Genomic DNA, 22,758 nt, shown 5'->3' on the forward strand with positions numbered 1-22,758 from the left:
ACGAGATCTGGCTCATCCTGGCTTGGGAAGGAAGAAACAGCCACCGCACCCTTATGAATATGCCATCAGCTCATGACTATTGATGCAACATGTCTGAAAATTCCACATCACACACTAGACATGGTGACGAATGCCTGTAACTCCAGCACTTGGGCGATACCTGCCAGTCTGGTAGAGGATAGTTTATTTTACATTCCTCCATTTGTGGTGGGAGAAATTAAGCTGTTTACCTGAAGTGAAGGGATATGTGCTCTTTCTTGTTCTTGGTCTGTTCATGTACTTGGTCCATTTTTCTACTGGGCAGATGGTTTTATCTTGTATGTGCAGGCCGGTGGTTAACCTTGATGTCATTCCTCAACAGCTCAGCACATTGGCCTGGAGCTTGCTAAGTGGGTAGGGTAGGGCGACTGGGCAGCTTGCCTGAGGAACTCACTCATCACCATCACTGCAAGAGTTCCCAGAGCTCACCACCACCACACTTGCTTTTCTTTCTTTTTTTTAAAAGAAATATTTATTTCATGTGCATTGACATTATTTTATTATAGACACATATGCCTATGTGTCTGTCTGAAGGTGTCAGATCCCTCTGGAACTGGAGTTACAGTTAATTGTGAGCTGCCATGTGGGTACTGGGAACCCAGGTGGGTCCTCTGGAAGAGCAGTCAGTGCTCTTAACCGCTGAGCCATCCCTCCAGCCCCCAACAAACTTGCTTTTCAACATGGATTCTGGGACTCAAACTCAGGTTCTTGTGCTTGCAAGAGAATCACTTTACTCCCAGTCCCATAGCCCCACTCTTTAATCTTTGAAATATCTGAGACCTCTTTATATGGTAGGGAAATTAAAATAGGCTAGCATTTACGCAGAATAGTATATAGAGAGCTACAGATTTTTTAAAAAAAAACAGCCAGTGCTTTTAAGCATTGAGCCATCTCTCCAGCCCCCAGTCACAGGTTTAAAAGAGACTGAATTAAAAAAAAAACATTCTTGCCACTCTGATCTTTGGGAATAGGAGTTCCTTGATTCAGTTTTGTTCTGGATTTTATAGCAGCTATGACTATGTAAACATTTGTGATGACCCCACCCCTTCTTATTCTTTTTCAGGATTCAGATCATATCCATCCCTTCAGAGGTTTTACCAACACTTAAAAACACTAGATTAGGGCTGCATCCTTCTTGACTCTCCTAAATTAAGGTCTGGGTTAAAACCATTTTAAGTTTCACTTAGTTATCACAAGCCCAAAAGTATCGACAACAAAAGACTCAAATACGCTGATAATTTTAAATCCGAATTTTATGTTTTGAAATAAAAATGCAACGAACTTTTACAAAATTGACACACGGGAACACACTTTAAAACACCATTACATGCTACATTAACTGGCAGTTAACAGATCCAGTCTAAACGAGAATCTACCAATTATGTGAGTTCCTTCCTTTCTTTGAACAAAAAGAACGCTTATGTGAAATGCTGGACACATCAGAATAGCCAGCAATGGCTCAGCACCTCCATGAATGAGGAAGCCTGGAGCACAGCCTCTCTGAGGGGGCTGGACTCCACTCTGCAGCTTCGCAGGTGGGCTGCAGGGCCTGCGACTGGATATTTCCCAAGTCCTGTGTGCCATGGTCCTTTCATTTCTGGTGACAATACAAATATCACCATTAGTTTGATTTTCTTGTAAACTTCAACAGAAAAGCCAGCATGCTTAGTTAGACTCTGGACATGGAGCCCAGGGATCTTTCTCGAGACTCACCACTTTGGGAAAGTCCTTTCTCAGAAGTTTCTGATCTGGCCCACATTCTCACGTGGTGACTTGGACCTTGGGGACATCATCCATGCAAACGAGCACTCATGAGGTGATCGAGCTGGCAGTCCTTTCTGAAGCTGTGTCCGTGGCTCTGCCATGTCCACCCTGGCTCAAGTCATCTCTCTCCAGTCACAAAAGGTTCATTGATCTCCTTACACTCATTTGATAGCTGGTATTTTAGTATGTTCCTGCAGAATTTCTTTATTTCATTCTAACAATCACCAGTGCGAGGCTGTTACATAACCGTCCACTAGCATTCAGCCGGTCTGAAAAACTAAGCTGATCTATACAAGAAGAAGAAACAAATGCTGGTAGACTTAGCACCTTGCCGTCACGTCTACTACTGATGTATGGTAGCCTTCCGAGGGTCAACCCAATTCGCTCATGTTTTCTTCTCACATAAATACTCAAGTTTTATTCAGTAAGAAAACATGATTTTTTTTTTAACAACACATACATGCTCAGGGCAAACATCACATACCCAGTAGCTACAATGAGTGCTACGGTGGCCTAACATTTCATTCCATACATCACTTCCAAAATAAAGGTTCAAGCCTTTGACTCCGCCCGTGGATTCAAGTTCTAAGACATTATTTGACACCATCAGTTCGATAGTTTAACAAAAACTAAAATGAGATTCTTAATGTGTGTAGGGAGTATAAAATTATCACCGCAGAGTTTAACGTCTTCATAATTATTGCAAAATTTATAGTATCACCAAATCTTGCTAGTTATAAAAAGGGTAAATCGGTAATTTCCTCTATAATGATACTTGACATTGACATTTTATTTTGTTCCTGTTAAAATCCATTTCAACTACCTGATGTTGAACTTGAGGTAGCTGCACTGTGGTTGCATTGCTAGGGCAGCGGTGCGGTTCAAAGTACCATCTGGAGCATTGCATCTGATTTAAACGAGAGGGAAATGAAGTCTCCCTGACACGGTTTCCTCATTTGGCATTCAAAACAAAAGAAACAGAAACCTGCCTCCCACTCATTCTCTTAGTGATAAAAGTAGAGTTCTTTTGTGAGCATAGACACAATGCACGGAATCTGTTTCTTTGCATGAAAGGTGGAGTCATGGGAGAAGGACTCAAATTCTATCGCTACCTTCCGGTTAACGCGAGTGAGGATGTGCATAAACTCAAGCTTGTGTGCGTACAGCTTCAGCATGGCGCAAAGTGACTGGATGAACCAGGACCCGTCCTTTGAATTTCTCCAGGAGTAGTAACCTACGGGGCGAAATGCAAAGCACCATACCCGCCATTACTTCATATCATCATTGTGGCAGATTTTATACTTTTTTACATAACACTGATAAAAATAAATGTAAACTTTCCATGGTGTTATAAGCCATAAAAAGGAAACAGAAATAACACCTGTAGTCTCTGGAGAAATGATACCAAGGGGGAAACATATACTATATATACATGGCTCACTGTTCTCCGCAGGAAAAGAAAAGGCAGTTACGGACTGACTGCCATTGAGTTCCTGAGTCTAAGATCTGGTCTCATGTCCATAAGGGACGAGCAGGGAAGACCTGGAAGAGGAAGGTGTGAACATACAAACGCAAACATATTCGAATGAGACCATGTAGATCACTTGGTGTTCAATCAGAACTCTGACTTTAATACTGACTTAGACAGGAAATAAATTGCTTACATACACACACTTTAAATGTTTCTTTAGACTTGTTCTTTGCCTACATGTGTGTAAAGTGCAGCTTACAAGAGGAGATCAGGGGGTGTCAGATCCCTTGGAACTGGAGTTACAGATGGCGGTGAACCACCATGCGTATTAGAGGACCTGAACCCAGGTCCTCTACATGAGTAACAGTGCTCTTAACTAAGATGTCTACTTAGCCCCTGCGTATACACACTTTAAAGAATGCCATTGGGGCCGGGTGGTGGTGGCGCACGCCTTTAATCCCAGCACTCGGGAGGCAGAGGCAGGTGGATCTCTGTGAGTTCGAGACCAGAGTAGTCTACAAGAGCTAGCTCCAGGACAGGCTCTAAAGCTGCAGAGAAACCCTGTCTCGAAAAACCAAAAAAAAAAAAAAAAAGAAAAAGAAAAAAGAATGCCATTGGTTCATCTATGGGCATCTGGATGAATATAATAAATAGTGTTCAAGGAGGAAATAAGCGTAGTGTTTTGTGTTTTCGGATTAACTATTGGATCATTGCATTTACTTTAGAAGTACTCTGTATGGAAAGATACCCAAAAGATTGAGTATCTTCTACTTGTTTGTTTGAATAGATTTATTAGTTTTGTGTGTATGGTTGTGCATGCAGAACTTAGAAGACTATTTGTAGGAGTCAGTTTTCTCCTCTACAATGACACACACACACACAGGTCCACACCCACAAACTTAATATCTCCTCCCTCTCTCTCTCTCTCTCTCTCTCTCTCTCTCTCTCTCTCTCTCTCTCTCTCTCTCTCTCTCTCTCTCTCTCTCTCTCTGTGTTGGTTTGAATGAGACTAGGCGCCCCCCCCCCCCCCAGGAGCCCTCCCATAGGTTCATATGTTTGAATACTTGGTCCCCAGTAAGTCCTACTCCTCTGTGGCCTTAATGGAGGAGGTGTGTCACGTGGGCTTTGAGGTTTCAGAAATCCCTGCCATTCTCAGTCCTCTCTGCCTTGGGCTGTCTTATAGATGGAGCTTTAAGCTCCCAGCTACTGCCCCAGCACCACGCCTGCTCATCTACTGTCATTTCTACCACGGCAGTCATGGACTCTAACCCTCTGTAACCGCGGGCTCCAAATTCAGCTTTTCTAAGTTGCCTTGGGCATTGTCTTCTGTCACGGCAACAGAAAGTAACTAAGATAACATCTTGGTTTTTTTAGGGGCGTAAAATCTTTGTGAGGGGCATATAAAAATCTTGATAGCCTTTAAAACATAGTCCTTATTGCTCAACTCTAACGTTGGCCACATCGTAAGCCATCTAAAATCCACACAGAACATTCTGCGGCAGCATTCTCACCGGGTGCTGTGGAGTAGGCGTACAGGAAGTCGGCTTCCACTGGTATCTTCTGGCACGCAATATCATCGTCAGTCGCGCTGTCTGTCTCTATGCCGCAGTCCAGCTCCGTACCCCGGCAGGCCTGCGTTAGAAAACAAGCTTTTCGGTGCAGGTTTATGGCTCAGTAGTTAAGAGCACTGCCTACTCTTCCAGAGGTCCTGAGTTCAATTCCCAGCAACCACATGGTGGCTCACAACCATCCGTGGTGAGATCTGGTGCCCTCTTCTAGTGTGCAAGCATACATGCAGGCAGAACCCTACACATAATAAATAAATTTAAAAAAGAAAAAGAAGACAAACTTTTCTTTTTTTAAAAAAATAAGTAAACACACATAGCGCACATCTAAAAACTGTTAAGAGCAGTGAAAAAATTGGTCTTTCTGATATAAGAACAAAATTGAAATATACTCCATATTTTCTAAGTGATGGTTTAAACAAATACAAATATACTAGTACTATAGCCCCAGAACAAAAAGTAAATACTGGTAAGTAAGTCAATCTCTTTTTAACTGGGCACCAAGCAGCTCAGTGCCGTACCTGAATGATGAAGAGTTTGGGTTTCCCCGTTAGACTTCGGCAGTAGTCTCCTCTGAAGTAACTAGTTAACTTTTTTAGGTCAACGGGCCCATTGGTTCCAAAAATGACTCCTTCCTCACCATGGCTTAGAATCACACAAACAAAACTGCTCCTCTTGCTGTGGTCTTCTTTAGAGACTGGAACGACGTTTGGAAAGAAGAGAAAACAAAACAAAGACACAGAAGCCCTTCGCAAGTTTCACTGAAGAACGCGAGGACAGTGTAGGACAGTATGATGAAGAGTCTGTGGTCGCTTGATTCGTGTCTAGTTCTCTAAGTGGACCAAGGGACCAAGATGGTTCTGAATGCATGATCTTCCTTCCTGCGCTAGCTTCTTGAGTTCTGGTTTATACCATGACCTTCCTTCCTGCGCTAGCTTCTTGAGTTCTGGTTTATACCATGACCTTCCTTCCTGCGCTAGCTTCTTGAGTTCTGGTTTATACCATGACCTTCCTTCCTGCGCTAGCTTCTTGAGTTCTGGTTTATACCATGACCTTCCTTCCTGCGCTAGCTTCTTGAGTTCTGGTTTATACCATGATCTTCCTTCCTGCGCTAGCTTCTTGAGTTCTGGTTTATACCATGATCTTCCTTCCTGCGCTAGCTTCTTGAGTTCTGGTTTATACCATGACCACAAGATGAAGAAATTTAGACTACAACTACCAGATCGTCCAAATCTAACACAGGCAGAGCACATTTGGATCCATTTTAGAGGTGACATGATTAATTTTTTTTAAACTTTTTACTAAAATATATAAGCAGCAGGGTGTTGTGGTGCATGCCTTTAATCCCAGAACTTGGAAGGCAAAGGTATAATTTTATGCCTCTAACTATATAGGTCTAATTATAGCTAGACCATAAAGTAAAATTACCCAATAAAGGTCATTCGTTTTTGATATAGCATTTTCATTAATTCTTTGAGAATTCCATACAGGCAATTTGATCATATTTTTTGATCATATTTATCCTCGCACATACACACCCCCAACTTCTCCTGGATCCTTCTCCCAACTTCCCAACCTTTACATTTTGTTTTGTTTACTAACACAGGGTTCAATTTGTGCTGGCCATATACCACTGGAACATGGTCAACCTATCAGGGACTACACCCTTAAGTAAAAAGCCAATTTTCCCTCCTCCAGCAGCCATCAACTGTCAACAGCTCCCCAGCCTAGAGGTGGGGACTCATGAGTCCCTCTCTATCTCATGTTAGAATGCTGACTGGCTTGGTCCTGAGCAGGCAACCCCAACAGTGTGAGTTCCTGAGTGTAGCTTTCCTGCCATGTCTTCCCTCTGGTCCTCCCCAATCTCTAGCTCTTAAAATCTTTTTACCCCATCTTCTGCAAGGTTCCCTGAGCCCTGAGTGCTCTGTCAGAGTTAGGGTACAGATTTGCCATTTCTGCCTGAGTTCTGCCAACACAGCATCTCTGATTTTGACCAGGTGTTGGATGCTTCTTCTAATTCTTTTAATTACCTTTATCCATCAATTCCACAATTTCTTCACGAGTAAGATCATTCTTATTCCGGACTTCATACTTCAGGCTCAGGAATGTCTCTCTGAGGTTGGCTGCATCGACATCAGTACCAGAGCGAGAAGTCATTCCTCGGGACAGAAAGAACTTCTCTTAATTGCAATTTAAAAGAATAACCACTTTGAGAATAAATGAGCTATTCAGCAACTCACACAACCAATGAACGCTTCCTTTTAAATGTTAAGAAAAGCTACTTATTTTGATCATGGTGACAGAGCCTGTAATCCGTTGGCACACAAGACACCTCACTGTATCAGCTGCTGTAAGCTGTCATGGCAGGGACATCAGGGACATCCTCCACAGCAGCTTCAATGGTGAAAATAAGAGGGGACTTTGGATGCCTGGCAGTAGAGGTTTGTTTGATAAATGGTGATTTGTTCATATGATGGCGTACCGTGTCACCAACTGATTCGTCCAATCATTCACAGGCAAAGTCTCACGCTGTAGCCCCATCCGGTCTTGAACTCACAATAATCCTCCCGAGGGCTGGGATTATAGGCATAGGCTGCCACTCTCAGTTCATGGTGAATATTTTCTAAGACCATGGGGAATGGTTTTAGAAATCTTCTTGAAAATCGCTAACTTATTTAATATCCAGTATAACTTATTTAATATCCAGTAAATCATTTTAGAAAGATAGAAGAAAGTATGTGATCTTAGTTTTGTTTATATAGCTTCCCCACAGACATTCTATTTGATTCTGTGCTGGATCAATTTTAAGACAGTACTACTTGTACATCTTTTGGGGGGAGGGAAATCCACAGATATTATCAGATTAGTATTGCTAGCCAGGTATTCTGCTATGCTGGTAATATATGGACTTTCCAACCATCACAAGATGCGTTTTACTAGCTTCATTTGTACACACGAGGGATGCAGAGCACAAATGAGCTAAGAAACCTGCCCTTGGTACATCGCAAGCTTAGCATGAGAGATGACTGGTTTTAAAAGGAGGGAAGGAAACAAATTTGTTCAAAGTGATAAAGTTGGGAACTTTTGAGCCAACTCAGTGATACCTGCTGCTAAGCCTCACAACTTGAATTTGATCCCTGGTACCCACATGGCTCAAGGAGAGGATTGAAGGAAGAAGGGAATGAGAACCTCTTATTGGCATCAAGGAGGTACAATTAGGGCCACAGATCATCAAAGAGATACCAATGAGGACTACAGATCATCGAGGAGGAACCAATGAGGACTAGAGATCATCAGTACAGCTCAGCCACACACACTGGGTGCTAACCACTGAAAGTAAAGACGCTAAAGTAGGTTTTATTTCATCTGGTCTGAATCAGGGTCCCATTAGCCCAGGGACTATCTTCCTACTCCTTCCTCCCAAGCAACAGCGACACGATTAAAGGAATGTACCACCACCCAAGGTTTAGGTAGAACTGAGGATAGAACTGTCTCCACGTACGGCAAACAAGCGCTCTACCAACCCCCATATTCTTGTCTTTTCCCTCTTTAATTTTACTTTTTCTTAGTTTTTTAATTAGTTCTTTGAGAATTTCATACGATGTATTTTGGTCATATTCATCCTTGTGCCTCCAATTCCTTCTAGGTCCATGACTTCTTCTTTCCCACCCAACTCTGTGTTGTTTTTATAAAAAACAAAAACCATCAATCCACTTTCTGCTGCCCATGTGTAGCCTTCATTGGAGTGTAGATCTAAAGCACAGCCCCTGGATTATATCTTAATGACTACTTGGAGAGTTAGTATAAAACGCCATTCATTCTCAGGTTGGGGTAAAAGCCGCAATTACATAGTTGTAAACACAGAAGCAGATTGCGCCTGAAGCCAGGCACACAGTCCTGCAAACACACAGTCCTGCAAACGGGAAATGTGGCGCAGGGTAGGGACAACTTAGCAACCTCAAGCTAAGATAAGAGGCCCTAATTTGCATTCTAAAATTGACTAAGGAATGACCTCAGGGTCATGCCCACTTGCCTGAGACTGTGAGTTAAGGGCCCCTGCAAAAGATGCTAGAGATGCTTTCTCAGATGCCTCAGGGCAGAGGACCTCAGGTGCCCATCATTAATCTTCATCCCTGCCAGTTTGTTGCTCATGAAGCCTTTTCTTCTCCCATCACTCAGCCTTTCAAGATATTGGTTCTGTTGGGCAGCAACAGAATCCAGCCTTTCACAGTCACAGGTGAGGCAGAGGCTCTGAATATGGGAGAAGAGTCCATACTATATATGGGACCTGTAAGGTTCCAGTGTATCTCTACTTAGTGGGTTTTCTCTATCAGTTTACTGACTCATAACACACTGATTTTTCATATTACATCCAATGTAAATGGCATAAATATTTAAAATGTCTAAAATAATTGTTAGATACATACCAGTGCTTTTATGAAAGTTCTTATTATTGATTATTATACACACACCCATTTCAGGATAATCCATTTTGTAACTATTGTCCAGATATATTCCAGAATCCATTGATTTGCTTCCATGGATGGTCTTTCTGCATGGAAATCAAGTGATAGTTACCAAAGGCAGAAATGATGACTCTATTAATGCAATTTCTTTGACTCATAAGATCAGTTAACATTTGTTTAAGGCTATTGATGTACCCAACTTTTTGCTACATCCTTTTCTCATTCAACTTTCACAGCATGTGGGTTTGATCCCAAGCACTAGGGGGAAGAAAGCATAAATAAATACATTCGCAATAACCCGTTTTACTGATGAGGAAATGGCCTGCCAAGGCTCAGTTAAGAAATGTGCTGAAGGGTGTTCGGATCTTATACTGGAGTCAGAGTGGAAGGTTTTCCTGTAATATCCAATAAAATTTTACCAAGTATATCTTTAAAAAATTAACATTATATGAAACAATTTATCCTTAGAGATAAAAGTAAAATTTTTTTTTTTAAATTTTGTTTTTGAGGCTGTAGTCTTGGTAAATGTAGCCTAGGCTGACCCTGGGTGGCTCTCTTAACTAAGACTTCCCCCCCCCACACACTAAATCAACCCTTAAACTCCATGAGCTGAACCAATGAATAACTTATCAATACACAGACGGACCATTATAGATCTTTATAAATACTTGTGTGGAAGTCACTGATGTAAATATGTTAGCGAGGTAGACCAGAGGCCAATGGTCATTCTCAAAGGCCGGATATTAAGCCTCTCAGGCTCACGGGCTATCCTAGTAGACACTCAGTCTGGCCAGGTGAAACTAACCACGAGCAACATGCTCATAAAGGTGTGGCTGTGTTCCAACAAACGTGACAGACTAAGCACAAGCCTGACCCATGATCCAGGAAGGCTCTAGAAATAGTATGTTTAGGCACAGCCCACAGCCAAGCAACACTATTAAGGATACACACTCAGCCTTAATAGTATCTTATACTTTATACAATTCTAAAAATAATGGTGGGGAGAGAATAAAAGTAGTAAATGAAGGGGGTCAAGGGGAGATGAGAAAGAACCATGATATAACTGGTGGTAAAGGCCCCACATTTTATAGAGAAAATTAGGCCACATAGGTACAAGCTGTACATTCCCATTCCAAAATCTAGAGTCAGAGATGCTCCAAAATTAGAAAGTGTTTGAATGCCAACATGATGCCTCAAGTGAAAAAAGTCACACCAACCCTGATGTGACATGTCACTTTCAAAATATTACATAAAATTAGCTTTAGGCTGCATATAATGAATGACTTCGTGTTTAAAATTTATAGGCCAGGGAGACAACTCGGTAGGTTAACAGTGTTTTCTATGCAATCCTAACAGTCTGAGTTCGATCACTAGAAGCCACATAAGAAGTTTTAAGTTGGACTGGAGAGATGGCTCAGAGGTTAAGAGCACTGACTGTTCTCCTGGAGGTCCCGTGTTCAATTCCCAGCAAGTACATGATGGCTCACACCCATCTGTAATGGGATTGGTGCCTAGAACGCAGTATATATTATAAATTAATTAATTTAAAGAAAAGTATTAAAAAAAAGAAGAAGAAGCTTTAAGTCAGTGATTCTCAACCTGTGGATCAAGACCCTTTTGGGAGGTGGGTGTTGAACGGCCTGTTGTAGAATATTATTTTAAGATGTATTATATTTGTTTATGCCATGGAACATTTGTTTAATGACGAAGCAAAGATGTACTGCATTCTTTTATGTTGCATTTGTTTAACTCTGTGAAGCTGTGTTACTTTGCCTGTCTAAAACACCTGACTGGTCTAATAAAGCTGAATGGCCAATAGCCGGGCAGGAGAAAGGATAGGCAGGATTGCTAGGCAGAGAGAATAATCAGATGAAGACATTTGGGAAGAAGAACAAGAGATCAACGGTCAAGAAAAGAAGGGCCAGCCACCAGCCACACAGCCAGACACAGAATAAGAAGGAAAGAAAAGCTATACAGAATTAGAGAAAGGTAAAAGCTCAGAGGCAAAAGGTAGATGGGATAAGTTAAGTCTATTCTGGATAAGGGATGCAAATCTTATAATCGATCACAGAACTGTAACCCCCATTGCCTCATGCTGATTTTTCACCCCCTTCTGTTGCCCTCTTCACAACCAGAGCAAGATGAGATAAGATATACCTTAATAAAGAGCGGAGACTCCCAAAGCCAGGACCATAAGGGCACTTATCATAGTAGCTGAACAACCTCCTTGCCCTCAAGTCTTTCCCTGCCATCTTAGATGGGATCAGACGGGTGAGTTTACCGAGAGCCGCACGGCTGCTGGAGGCAGAAGGCAGCTCGCTCTCTGGTTTGAAAGGCTTTCCCCTCTGCTTCTCTACTCCTCAGAGCGGGCTGTATGCCACAAACACATCCTCCTTTGACTACAGAATTCCACTGATACCACTTTCACCAGGCACGGTGACTCTTGCCTGTGACTCGAGCATTAGAGAACAGCAGTCAGAGGGCCATCACAAGTTGGAGGCTAGCCTGGATTACAGAGCTCCGGGTTAGCCTGGGGTAGGCGGAGAACCTGCCTTAAACAACAACCAATAAAATAGATACTCACCCTTCAAAATTATTAATGGATTTGGAATCCACTGAGGTTTCATTGTTCTCCATGGTCGCTTTTCTTAACTAGAATATAGAAAGAAAGAGATGTTACCCATAGAGTCACTGCAGTATATTGGCAATGCCACGCTTATTTCTCCTTGAGTTCTTGTTTTGTCTCCCCTGCTATGGGCCCCAAAGTCAGATGTATGGAGAATGATCCTTTGCAATGGCACCACAGTGTAGGCCCCTTCTCCTTTCTTGCTCTTGCTTGACTACAAATTATACCAAGAACAGAGTGTGCAACAGCTTAAATCCCCCCCCACCCGCCCCCGGACTTGTGTGCCTCTGCCAAGAAACAGATAACAACTTCTTTCTTTGATTGCCCAACGAATCCAGTTATTTACTGGAACTCAGTTTCCAGCTCGACACAACTAAAACAAAACCCAAATGCTCACCGCATGGCAAAGCTCATGTAACACTGCACCACAATGGAGAGGGCCCCAGGGACTTCCACACCTCCAGAGCCTGGTACTCAGAAAGCCGACTTCTAATGCTAAGCAACTTCGTCTACAAATACAAGACACGGACCTCTCCTCACCTGCTATGCTACGGATGCCAGCTCCTTACTTTGTCCTTCTAAAGCTCTTTAGAAGGACAAACACTGCCATGGTAGTAGACCTCCCCAAATGAAGAAGACAGACGACGACAGACAGACAGACAGACATGAAACATAAAACAGGGACTAGAAATCCTGAACGAATCTTCAGACTCTAGACTCCTGGGCTATGCCAAATATTTCGGTCAAAATGCCACTTTAAAGCTCTGTTGGAGATTATTTTAAGGTGTCTTGCTTTTGTTTGTGTTGATTAAAGAATCACATGTGAAGCTGGGATTCTTTGCCTGTCTAAAACACCTGATGGTCTAATAAAGAGCTGATCGGCCAAGAGCAAGGCAGGAGCAAGGATGGACGGGGCTGGCAGGTAGAGAGGATAAACAGGAGGGGAAAAAACGAGGAGGAGGAGGAAGAGGAGAACGAGGAGGAAGAGGAGAAGGAGGAGAACAAGAAGAGGGCATCAGGGGCCAGCTACCCAGATAGAGAGCAAGCCTCAAAGAAAGGAGTAAAGAAAGGTCTACAAAATAGAGAAAGATAAAAGCCCAGAAGCAAAAGGTAGTTGGGATAGTTTAAGTTAAGAAAAGCTGACAAGAAACAAGCCAAGCTAAGGCCGGGTATTTATAACTGAGAATAAGCTTCTGTGTGTGATTTATTTGGGAGTTGGGTGGTGGGCTCCCCCACAAAGCCAAAAACCCAAAAGAGAAAAGCACCAAACAACCATCCTCAGTCAATCCTATGTTAAAATCACAACTACGATGACAATGTCACAGAAAGCTCCAACGCTAAGTTCCTACTCCCTTCCCGCAGTGTGCTGTGTGCCTGGGGGGGGGGGGGCAGTGAAGGAGGAGGACAGAGGAGAGGACAGGTTAGACTGACACCCTTCAGTATAGCCACAGAAGAGACCAGTGCTTCATTCGCCCTCCTACGCCAGTCAGTGCTGTGTGTTCCCATGAAGGCTCTCTGCTGTCTACAATCTTTATTCTGGTAGGCTTTCTAGAAAACCACAGGAGGATGGGGTGTGAGCACAGCTGGGCTGTACCAGGCTTTTAGCTGACGAGCGAGCATTTGGAGAGCATACACTTTGGGCCAAGTCTACCTTGAAGAAATTCTGAAAGGAAGAACTAGAGATGCAAAAACAGGGTTTTAACATTGTGTCTGGGCTATAAGGAAACCGAAGAGGGGGTGATAAAGTGGGAGTATGGGCTACTTTAGGTGGTCAGGGAGTGATCTCTGAGGTGGCACTAGAGAGATCTGAATGACACAGTGGGAGCCTGCCCACACCCTGGGGTGGGATGGGGGGTAATCGCCAGCTAGATCAAAGGCCTGAGAACAATCTGCTCTATTCAAGGTACAGAAAGACCAGTTTGACTAGTGCTAGCGCAGGGAGATAGCCAGGAAAGGCAAGATCACATAAGGTCTTAGGACCAACAACAAGGAGAAAACATCGGGACATTTAAAGCCGAAGACGGACTGGACACCCTGGCTGCTAACACACAAGGGGCCAGCGAGACGTCTTCTGGGGTACAGTCCAGGGCGATGACAGGGGCCTGAACTGGAACCTAACAGTTGACAGATGCAGTTAACTCCGGGCATCCAGCGATTTAGAAGTTGTTTAGAGGAAGTGAAGCCCGCAGAAGAGCCCGGAGCAAAGCAAATTGGGTGGATGTGGTGTGCCAACACCAGGAGAAGCCTTTCAGGAACACACCTTTTCCAACCTTGTCACAAGGCCTAATTTAATGAGGGCAGAAGGCCACCGGCTTTATGACACATGTCTGGCTTTGGTGGGGACTCACAGGACAAACGATTCAAGTCAAATAAATGACTAGATACTATTTCAGTGGGATGTTGGGTGTTACCAGAGGAGTTTTGGGATTATTGGATTCTCTGGGGCATAGTCTTCTGCTACTAGCTAGGCCAGTTTCCAACTTTGTAGGAAGTTAAGTCATAAAAAAAGTAGCAGCTCCATAGGGATCCTTTTCCATAGCAAAAAGTAAATCTGTCTTGTTATGATACAATGGATTTTCACTTGGTAGAAAGGCCAATCCTTCTAAACTCTAGCTATTGCCTTATAGGAAGTAATCAGTTTCACAATGACCAGTAAATTGCTCTCACTACACCCAGCTCTTAGCATTTGCTTGCTCTTCCTACTCACCTTTAAACCGGACTTAACATGTGATTGGCTCCCTAGCATTAACTAGCAGGGGAATAAAATTCTTGACATGGATTTGGTTTCCATTTGAGTAGCCCAGTTTTAACTTTTCGAAACTGTACTTTAAAGGAACCAATGGTTGTCCTGGGTTGAGAAAAAGCAACAGCATAAACTCTTCCTGGGTTGGTAGAAAAACATTCTTTCCTGTTTGGCTGTGAACAGTAGCTGGAAGGGTGGAGGAGCAGGAGGGACGGAGGAGTAGGAGGGGCGGAGGAGTAGGAGGGGTGGAGGAGACTGTTAAGCCACGTCACTGAGGTCAGCGAGAATGGCACCGTAGGACACGGGAAAGTAATGGTGTGAGAGCAGAGAGAGACTGGGGTTTCTGAAGGATGCAATGGGATGTCCAGCATCCACATGAAACTTACCTCTGCTAAGAACAGGGCAAACACATCCACAGTAAAGGAGATGAAAGCAAAATATCGTATTGATTTGTTAGGCAGTGCTGGGGATCGAACCCAGATCCTCGGGCGTAAGTAAGCATTCTAGCACCGAATCACAACTCTAGTACAGAGTATCCCGAGGTAACCGAGAGGCTGGGGAAGGGTGATAAGAGAAGGGCATGGCACTTCTCACAGGATGGCACCCATTCCCTTCATATTACAAGATAAACTCCAAATGTCATCTTTCGTTTCTTGTGGACAAACCTCTAAATTTTACCACATAACACCAAAACGGGATTGGATACAAAGCTGGCAAGCGTGCGTAAGAGGCATTTTCATACATACTGGGAGAGACATAAACGGATAAGACCGCTTGAGAATAGTTTGGGAGGTACTCCCCATTTGTTCGGGACCGTTACTTAGAGAAACCCTGTCTTAAAAAAAAAAAAAAAAAAAAAAAATAAGAAAAAGAAAAGAGAGAAAAAGAAAAAAAAGCAACACAGGAGGTCTCAACAGAGATAGAGTGATGTCAAAGGAACTTAGGAAAAGATGGTTGTGTCACGTATCGTGAAGACGCACGCGGCAGACTGTGACGGTGTCATCACTAAGACAGAGAAGCAGCGTTGAAAAGGCTGACAGTGCCATTTCCAGTGTATAACCTTCTGGAAAAGATGAAACCATGGAGCGACTAAGCAGACCAGTGGCTGCAAAGGGCTCTGGGAGAGGCAGAGAGCACAGAGGATGTTTGAAGCCGGTGAAGCCCCTCCCTGCTGTGCTTGGTAGTGGATGCAACCATCCCACATTTGCCCCAGTTGAAGACAGTGTCAAGAATGAATCTTTCTGTGACCTACTAGACATTGGTGACGATGATGTTGACGAGGCTCATCAGTTCTAATAAATGTACTACTACTCTCTGGGGGAACGTTAATAATGATGAGTCTGTGTGGGACCAGATATAGAAGATCTCTAAGTTAATTTAAAAACTAAAGCAAAGCCTGACAACTTCTGAATATGAATCTTGAGTTTCTGCCAGTGTCCCCAAGGCCTGCCTCAAACTGGCCCTCTGTATGAGTTTGCCCCCTACAGAATTCACAGCGTAAGCTGGGGAACCCTAAGTGTTCACTGGTTCCTGCCAACCATCACGGTCTCTTTCCAAAAACTACAAACAGTACAGTCGCTCAGACTGGAAACTGAATTTTAATAACGTTGTGTCTCATGCCAGCTGTGGGATAAAACTATTCCCCCTGTCTGACCAGCATACCCCAATAAAAGCTTGACAGCAACCAGTTTCTAGAACTTCACTTTTGCTTCCTGGCCCAGACCAATGTAAGACTTAAACTGCATTTAACAAAATAATTTAGTGGGTGTATTCAGGCATGTGACTATTGGATATCAGAGGGCCACAAGCCTCAGGAGCTGTTTCTGGCTCTCTCTGTGCACCATATCAGGTCATTAGGCTTGGTAGTAAGAACCTACTTGATGAGCTATCTTGCTAGCTCCCAATGATAGATTTTAACAAAATATTAGGTGACTTTTAAGTAGTCATTTCCTTTTCATAATAAATCCAACCAATTTTCTATAACCAATTATGGAAAGTTAAAAAGACCTCAGATGAGTCTTAATGCAATAACTGTAGTCACTTTGACATTAGCCATAAGATAGTTAAATTTCTTTTACTAAAGTAATTAGTATGATGTGGGAGGTTCTTCTGTGTTACTTTTATTGGTTAGTGAATAAAGAAACTGTCTTGACCTGTGATAGGGTAGAGTAGATCTAGGCAGGGAAAACTAAGCTGAATGCTGGGAGAAAGAAAGTGGAGTCAAGAAACGCCAGGAACAGATGAGCCGGAACTTCGCCAGTAAGCCACTGCCACGTGGTAATACACAGATTAATAGAAATGGGTTAAATTAAGATGTAAGAGCTAGCCAATAAGAAGCTACAGCTAATGGGCCAAGCAGTGATTTAATTAATAGTTTCTGTGTGGTTATTTTGGGGCTGAGTAGCTGGAAACAAAACAAGCAGCCTCCTACAACACTTGTGGATGAAAAAAAAAAAACCCTTCTAGAACAGAAGTTAAAATGTGATCTTCTTATTTGGTATTGATTTCTCAGGGACAAATACCATAATATAAAATGGTTTTCATTCTTAGCACTTGAACACTGTAGAGCATCTCTGTTATCTGGTCATCTTGATAGATGACTAAATTTCTTATACTGGATCAAAATCCTTCTAGCATGAGACGTGCCCATTTGTACTATTTGTCATCAGCTGCCTTTTCCACGTGAGGTACCAAATTCACACCCCTGGGAAAGAGCTTAGAATTACCTCATCCCCATTAGCTAATACCCAGCTGGATACAAATTATTCTAGGGATGGTGATCTCATCTTTGAAAGACTAAAAGGAAAAAAAAATCTCTCTTCAGGGATGTATAGACTGTCCCAGATGACAGCAGAAACTTAGGTTATTAAAGAAAATAAATGGTGTTTTACAATACATTCTGGCTCACCAACTAACTCACCACAACTGTCCCTGACTTGCTGAAGATCCCTGCACCAGTTCAAATGCCTGGAAAAGTTCAGACATACACTTAATGGTCACCAGGAAGCTATGGGTCAATGCATTGACCTCATAACAATCTGGAACTCAGGACTTAGATTCACTCCCCTAGTTCCTAGATCCCTTGGTCACTAAAGCAACAGCAATCAGATGTTCAAAAGTTTGGAAATGCTGGCATCAATTTACTGTCACTCTGAAACAGAGATTCCGATGCCCCAGACTATGTTTTCCTTAAAGACGTGAGAAGTTGGAACTTGTTTTTAGTTACATAGTTGTTTGTCAGTTTTTCCTTTGCAACCGTGGAAGAAGACAGAACAAGTAATCTTCAGAATTAAAGCAGAGGAACAGAAGTTATTTCTAAAATTAAAAATTAGACAGTGAGGTATAATGTATCAATAACAACTTGAAACAAGACAAAAACCCATTACAAAATAGATGAAAGCTTGCCTATGGTAGGGATTTGAAATGGGATGTCATGTTAGTAAAAACAACTTTTAGAGGTAGGTGTGTATCTCTGTGTGTGTGCCTGCGTGTGTGTGTGTGTGTGTGTGTGTGTGTGTATGTGATATACATGAGTGTGAGGGTGTGCTTGTCTACACCTGTGCACAGGGAAGCCCAAGGCAGACTTCTGAGATTTTCCTCTATTGCCTACCACCCTATTATTTTGACACAAAATTCTCTCACTGAACCTGGAGTTCTCTATCCTGGCTGGATTAAGACACTGAGTTCTAGTATTTGCCGGTCTCTGCTAGGATTGCAGCCACAGTTCACTGCCCTCGGCTTTTACGTGGGTGCTAGGGATCTGAACTTGGATACCCAGGCTTGCATATCAAGCACTTCACCTTCTAAGCCACCCCCACCCCCCAGACTCAGTTTTGGATATTCTTAATTGGAGAATTTGTCCACTATCATTAGGCTGTTCCAGTGGCTGGTCTAGATAAAGACCTCATGAGCTGAGGCATCAAACCTAGTCTCTGTTTTCTAAATCTCATCATGACACACAAGAGTCAACATTCTTCATTTCTGAGTCCTCTCCTTAGATACGAATGTTCAAAATTGGAAGGAAAGACTTAAAACCAAGGTGTAGTAAAAGTAAGTATTTTTCTCCCTTCCAGTTAACATATGCCAGGCCAGTAAGTATGCAAGTATTTTCAACTGGGCTCCCCAATAACACCGAGATGTAACGGTCCCACTTTAGATTTTAGTTAATTTGGAAAGATAATCACTTTTTTAAGTGACAGAGCCACAACTCCAGCTCCAGGTAGCAAATGCCACTCTACAGTCTACAGACCACTCGACACCATATAAGGGTAACAAATCTACAGTTAATTGCAAGGGACCGAAAACCCATTAGCCCAAGTGCTCTAATTAAATGAGATTTAAAACATACATGGCATGGCAGAAACTGATTAAAAACTGAAATCAAATATACAGTCATTTTTGGGTGACTGGTTCCAGAACCTGCCTCAGACAGTAAACCCAAGTCTAATCCTTTGTATAAAATTGTGTATTTTTTAGAGAGAAGCTAAGCATCCCCACTACTTATTACTAATGATACCAAGTACAACATGGTACTACAAGAACAACATACAGTGCTGTTCAGTGGATGATTAAAGTCTGTACATTTCAATACAGATTCCATTTCTATTCTCTGATGATCCTACCTGCAGGCTGGTAAAGTCCACAAAAGCAGAAGGTCAACTATAGTGCAATACGTTGCAATGAAGAAAATGGAAATAATGATTCGATGTTGCTCATGCCACTGGGTAACTGATTTATAAATGTAAAGTATCTATTTAAACATTCAATGAACATCATTAAAATGTTTTCTATATGCCTACCTAGCTTCCTGTCAATAGGAAAGTGAAGCCACCGTAGTGTGACTTCTGGGAAGCCTAGCTCTGTGCAGAACGATTTGAGAAACACCAGGATTGTACTGACTTGCTTCTCAGTGAGGACGAAGCTCCCAGCACTGGAACTTCCATATTAAGCAAATGAAACAGAAAGAGAACCCGTTTCACAACAGTCTGGTTAAGAAAAGATCTCACCGGTAGGCTCTTTTGTTATTTTCTTTCCAAATCTGTCCCACCTGGTCTCAGTCCCTTTGGGGATGCACTGAACTGGTTGCTGCCATTGACCCTGCCGAAGCCAACCTTTTAATGTTTAGAGTAAAATGGAAGTGAAAACACGCAGGCGTCGGAAAGGCAGAGAAAATAGGGAGGACAGTTCAGTTGCATCATAGGGACACATAAATGGGCTGGTTTTCTTGTTTCTGGTATGCGCCACACAACCAGGGAGGCAGACCGGTACACTGACTTATCTGATTTTGTGCCACACGTTGGCAAGAAATGTGACACTTCCTATCTGCCTCGTCCACGTCCACTCCCAAGTGAAACCCTCGGCTCATAGTTTTTGGAGGGACAAAAAGAACACAGTAAAGTCTTTCAGACCTGTAAGGCCCTCTATGCTCTCGGGGATGTGTAAGAATTGATGGCCCATTCCAACACAATCTCGTGGCTGAAATAAAGCACAGAATGGAAGATCCTGAATGTCTTTTTATAAAACTACAGATAACTATATAATTTACTGAATATCAACATACACAGAAGCTGCACTGGACCTTGAGTGTAGGAAGCAGTGGAAGAGGCGGACCCTATCCCCTATACAGAGCTTTATATCCACGTTCATTGGTGTTTAAAAGTAGCAGCTGCGTAGATACTAGCCCATGTCCAGTCCTTGCATAGATAATTTTACTGTACTTTTAGCAGAATGAAGACACTCCACAGGGAAGGTAAGAACAAAAAGGCCAAAACAAAAACTATTATGTAGAATCCCACACCAAACTAAACATTGTTACATATATTATTTCATCTGCTCTTTAAAACAACCCTATGGATTATACGGATTATGCCTGATTTATGAACGAGCTGATGAGCACCTTGAGACTGGGCTTCACATGGTCAGACAGAGAGAAAAGTTGTTCTTTCCTCTCTAATATGTTAAGTTTATTAAATGAATATATAACAGTGCTTAAGGGTTAAGAATTCCCACATCTTTTTTTTTTTTTTTTTTAAGTACCATCACTGGGGCAGAACTTGAAGTATTATCTAACACTAAGACCATAACTAATGCAAGGTCTTTGAAGAAAGTCAAGACTGTGCTGTAACTTTAGAAAGGACAGGATGAAGTGGCTGTGTTGTTAGGTTTGAAAGGGAAACAGTAGAAAGGCAGGCACAGTAATTGCTTAGATCAGATAAAGGTTCCTTAAAAGGCTGCAGGCAAGACCCTTCTTCAGGAGGACAAAAGCAATCTGACCTAATTGGGTGCCCTGTTTCACTTCTGTTACTCTGTACCAGGTAGGAGCATCGCTACATTTCAATAAACTGTTCATTCAATAAAACACATTCTTGCTTTCCAAAAGCCTTCTTCTGCTGGACAGCAAATCAGAGCCAAAGCTTGAATGCTAGGTTGTGACAGGGATGGTTCAAGATTTACATTTTATATTTATGGCTCATGCCACGGCCACCGTTAACACATTGAAAGTGGTTCTCCAGCCACTAGTCAACCCCCTAGTTTAGCATCTCCCTTTGCCGCTCTACACACTCACAGTGTAACAATGACTTCACATTTTTCACACCTACCAAATCTCTCTTGATCCACATTTTAAATAATCATTTCAGTGTAATCAAACGGACGAGAAAAAAAAAAAAAAAAAAAAACCAGTAAGGTGGGGACCAAGCTACAGTCAGTCCCGCGTGGTGTTGGCTTAGTTTTGTAGGGAAACAGTAAACAAGTAAAGCAGAGGACGTGACCGTCTGCTCTCAGGAAGTGCCTGCTGCAAAGGAAGAAAAGGGGAAGATTTAACCTAGAATTGTTTACTAAGAACCGAAACCTAAGTAGGAGTTCCTATTCATAAGCAAATGTATCGGGAAAAGACAAACAGCAGAAGGGCCAGGTACGAATCAGACGGACACAGTCAGCAAGCCTCGGCAACTAACGGCGGAAGGAGTGGGGTCCCAGAGCCGTGCCAGCGAAGGACGTTTCCGGGCTGACTCAACTGAGAACGGGGCGAACACCCAGCTTCTCAAGCCGGGCTTCAGAGTGGATCAACAAACAATAAACGTGAGGAAGGGACATTAACTGAGCATGGTCCAAGGGATGCCAACGCAGCTCCTACAGCGACTGACCAACAAAGGAATGAGCGAGAGCAGTCACGAAAGGTTTCGGGATGAGAAACAAAGTTGGGGAGCAATGCTTAAAATCAGCTCTCTTCAAGAACCAAAATCACACAGTGATCTCGAGAAAACCAGAGATGAGATAGGGACTAAACACTAGTTCGGTAGAGTCTAAGAGACCTAGTCTCAAGGTCGGAACCAGACTGGATTCCAGTCCCCCCCACCTCTCCCGGGTAGAATTTTCCTAGTCCACCCTAATCTCTGGTCCTCGCCTCGGCCTGGGGCTCCAGCATCCCGCCACTCCCGCTACTGGGCCTCCACGCTCACCCGCCGCCGGGCTCGCCCCCTTCCAGCCCGGCTCCCGCCCCTGAAAGTCCGTGCTCCAGGCGATCTCTCGTCTCCCGACCCCCGGGCTCCGCCTTTTGCTCCTCGGCGCAGCCCATGCGCCAGGCTTGGGGGTCAGTGTCCGGCCTCGGTTCACCGGGGCTCAGGAACTCGGTTCGCCCAGGCTCACTCGGCCTCCCGGGTCTAGGCTCCAGCTTGGGATCGGGCCCCCGGCAGGGTTTCCAGCTTCTCTGCTTTTTAGAGCATGCCTGAACAAGCCAGAATGCAACAAAGGATCCTCCGCCCAGATCGCCCGTTCTCCCCCGCCCCACCACCTCCTCGAAGCAGCTGCAGACAGGGCAGGCTGAGGACGCCGGCTCCAGGCAGCAGGGCAGCCCCGGGAAGGGGCGAAAGCAGCCAACACTCACCGAACCGTTCCAAACTCCACGACGCAGGACACTGGCTTTGATCTCGCCGGCTCCAGCACTGCAACCGCAGCTTAAACCCGTGCCCTGGCTCCGCCCACCCCACGCCCACGCCCCTCCTCCCCAAACTCCCACCTCGCCCGAGGCGGTGGCAACCGGTCTTCCCAGCCCCAGGCCCGTGCTCCGCCCCGCGGAGCTCGGC

General features: G+C 43.5%; 1 protein-coding gene across 2 annotated transcripts; it reads right to left on the minus strand.

Moving 5' to 3' along the window:
* Nucleotides 1–1,274: 1,274 nt before the first annotated feature.
* On the minus strand, nucleotides 1,275–22,648 carry Casp3 (caspase 3). 2 transcript variants are annotated; one of them, XM_038327859.1, is made up of 8 exons: nucleotides 22,560–22,638; nucleotides 20,083–20,149; nucleotides 11,890–11,957; nucleotides 9,267–9,391; nucleotides 6,870–6,998; nucleotides 5,361–5,536; nucleotides 4,786–4,906; nucleotides 1,275–3,037 (listed from the first exon to the last, which is right to left on the minus strand). In XM_038327859.1, the coding sequence occupies exons 3-8, from the start codon at nucleotides 11,940–11,942 to the stop codon at nucleotides 2,808–2,810; spliced, it is 834 nt and encodes a 277-aa protein (XP_038183787.1). In that variant the 5' UTR covers nucleotides 11,943–11,957; nucleotides 20,083–20,149; nucleotides 22,560–22,638; the 3' UTR covers nucleotides 1,275–2,807. The 2 variants fall into 2 exon arrangements, with proteins under 2 accessions (XP_038183787.1, XP_038183786.1); XM_038327858.1 differs by lacking the exon at nucleotides 20,083–20,149 and having other exon boundaries at nucleotides 22,560–22,648.
* Between the last annotated feature and the right edge of the window lie 110 nt (nucleotides 22,649–22,758).

This window comes from Arvicola amphibius, chromosome 4 (assembly GCF_903992535.2).
Source record: "Arvicola amphibius chromosome 4, mArvAmp1.2, whole genome shotgun sequence".
In the NCBI taxonomy this organism is placed as follows: domain Eukaryota; kingdom Metazoa; phylum Chordata; class Mammalia; order Rodentia; family Cricetidae; genus Arvicola; species Arvicola amphibius.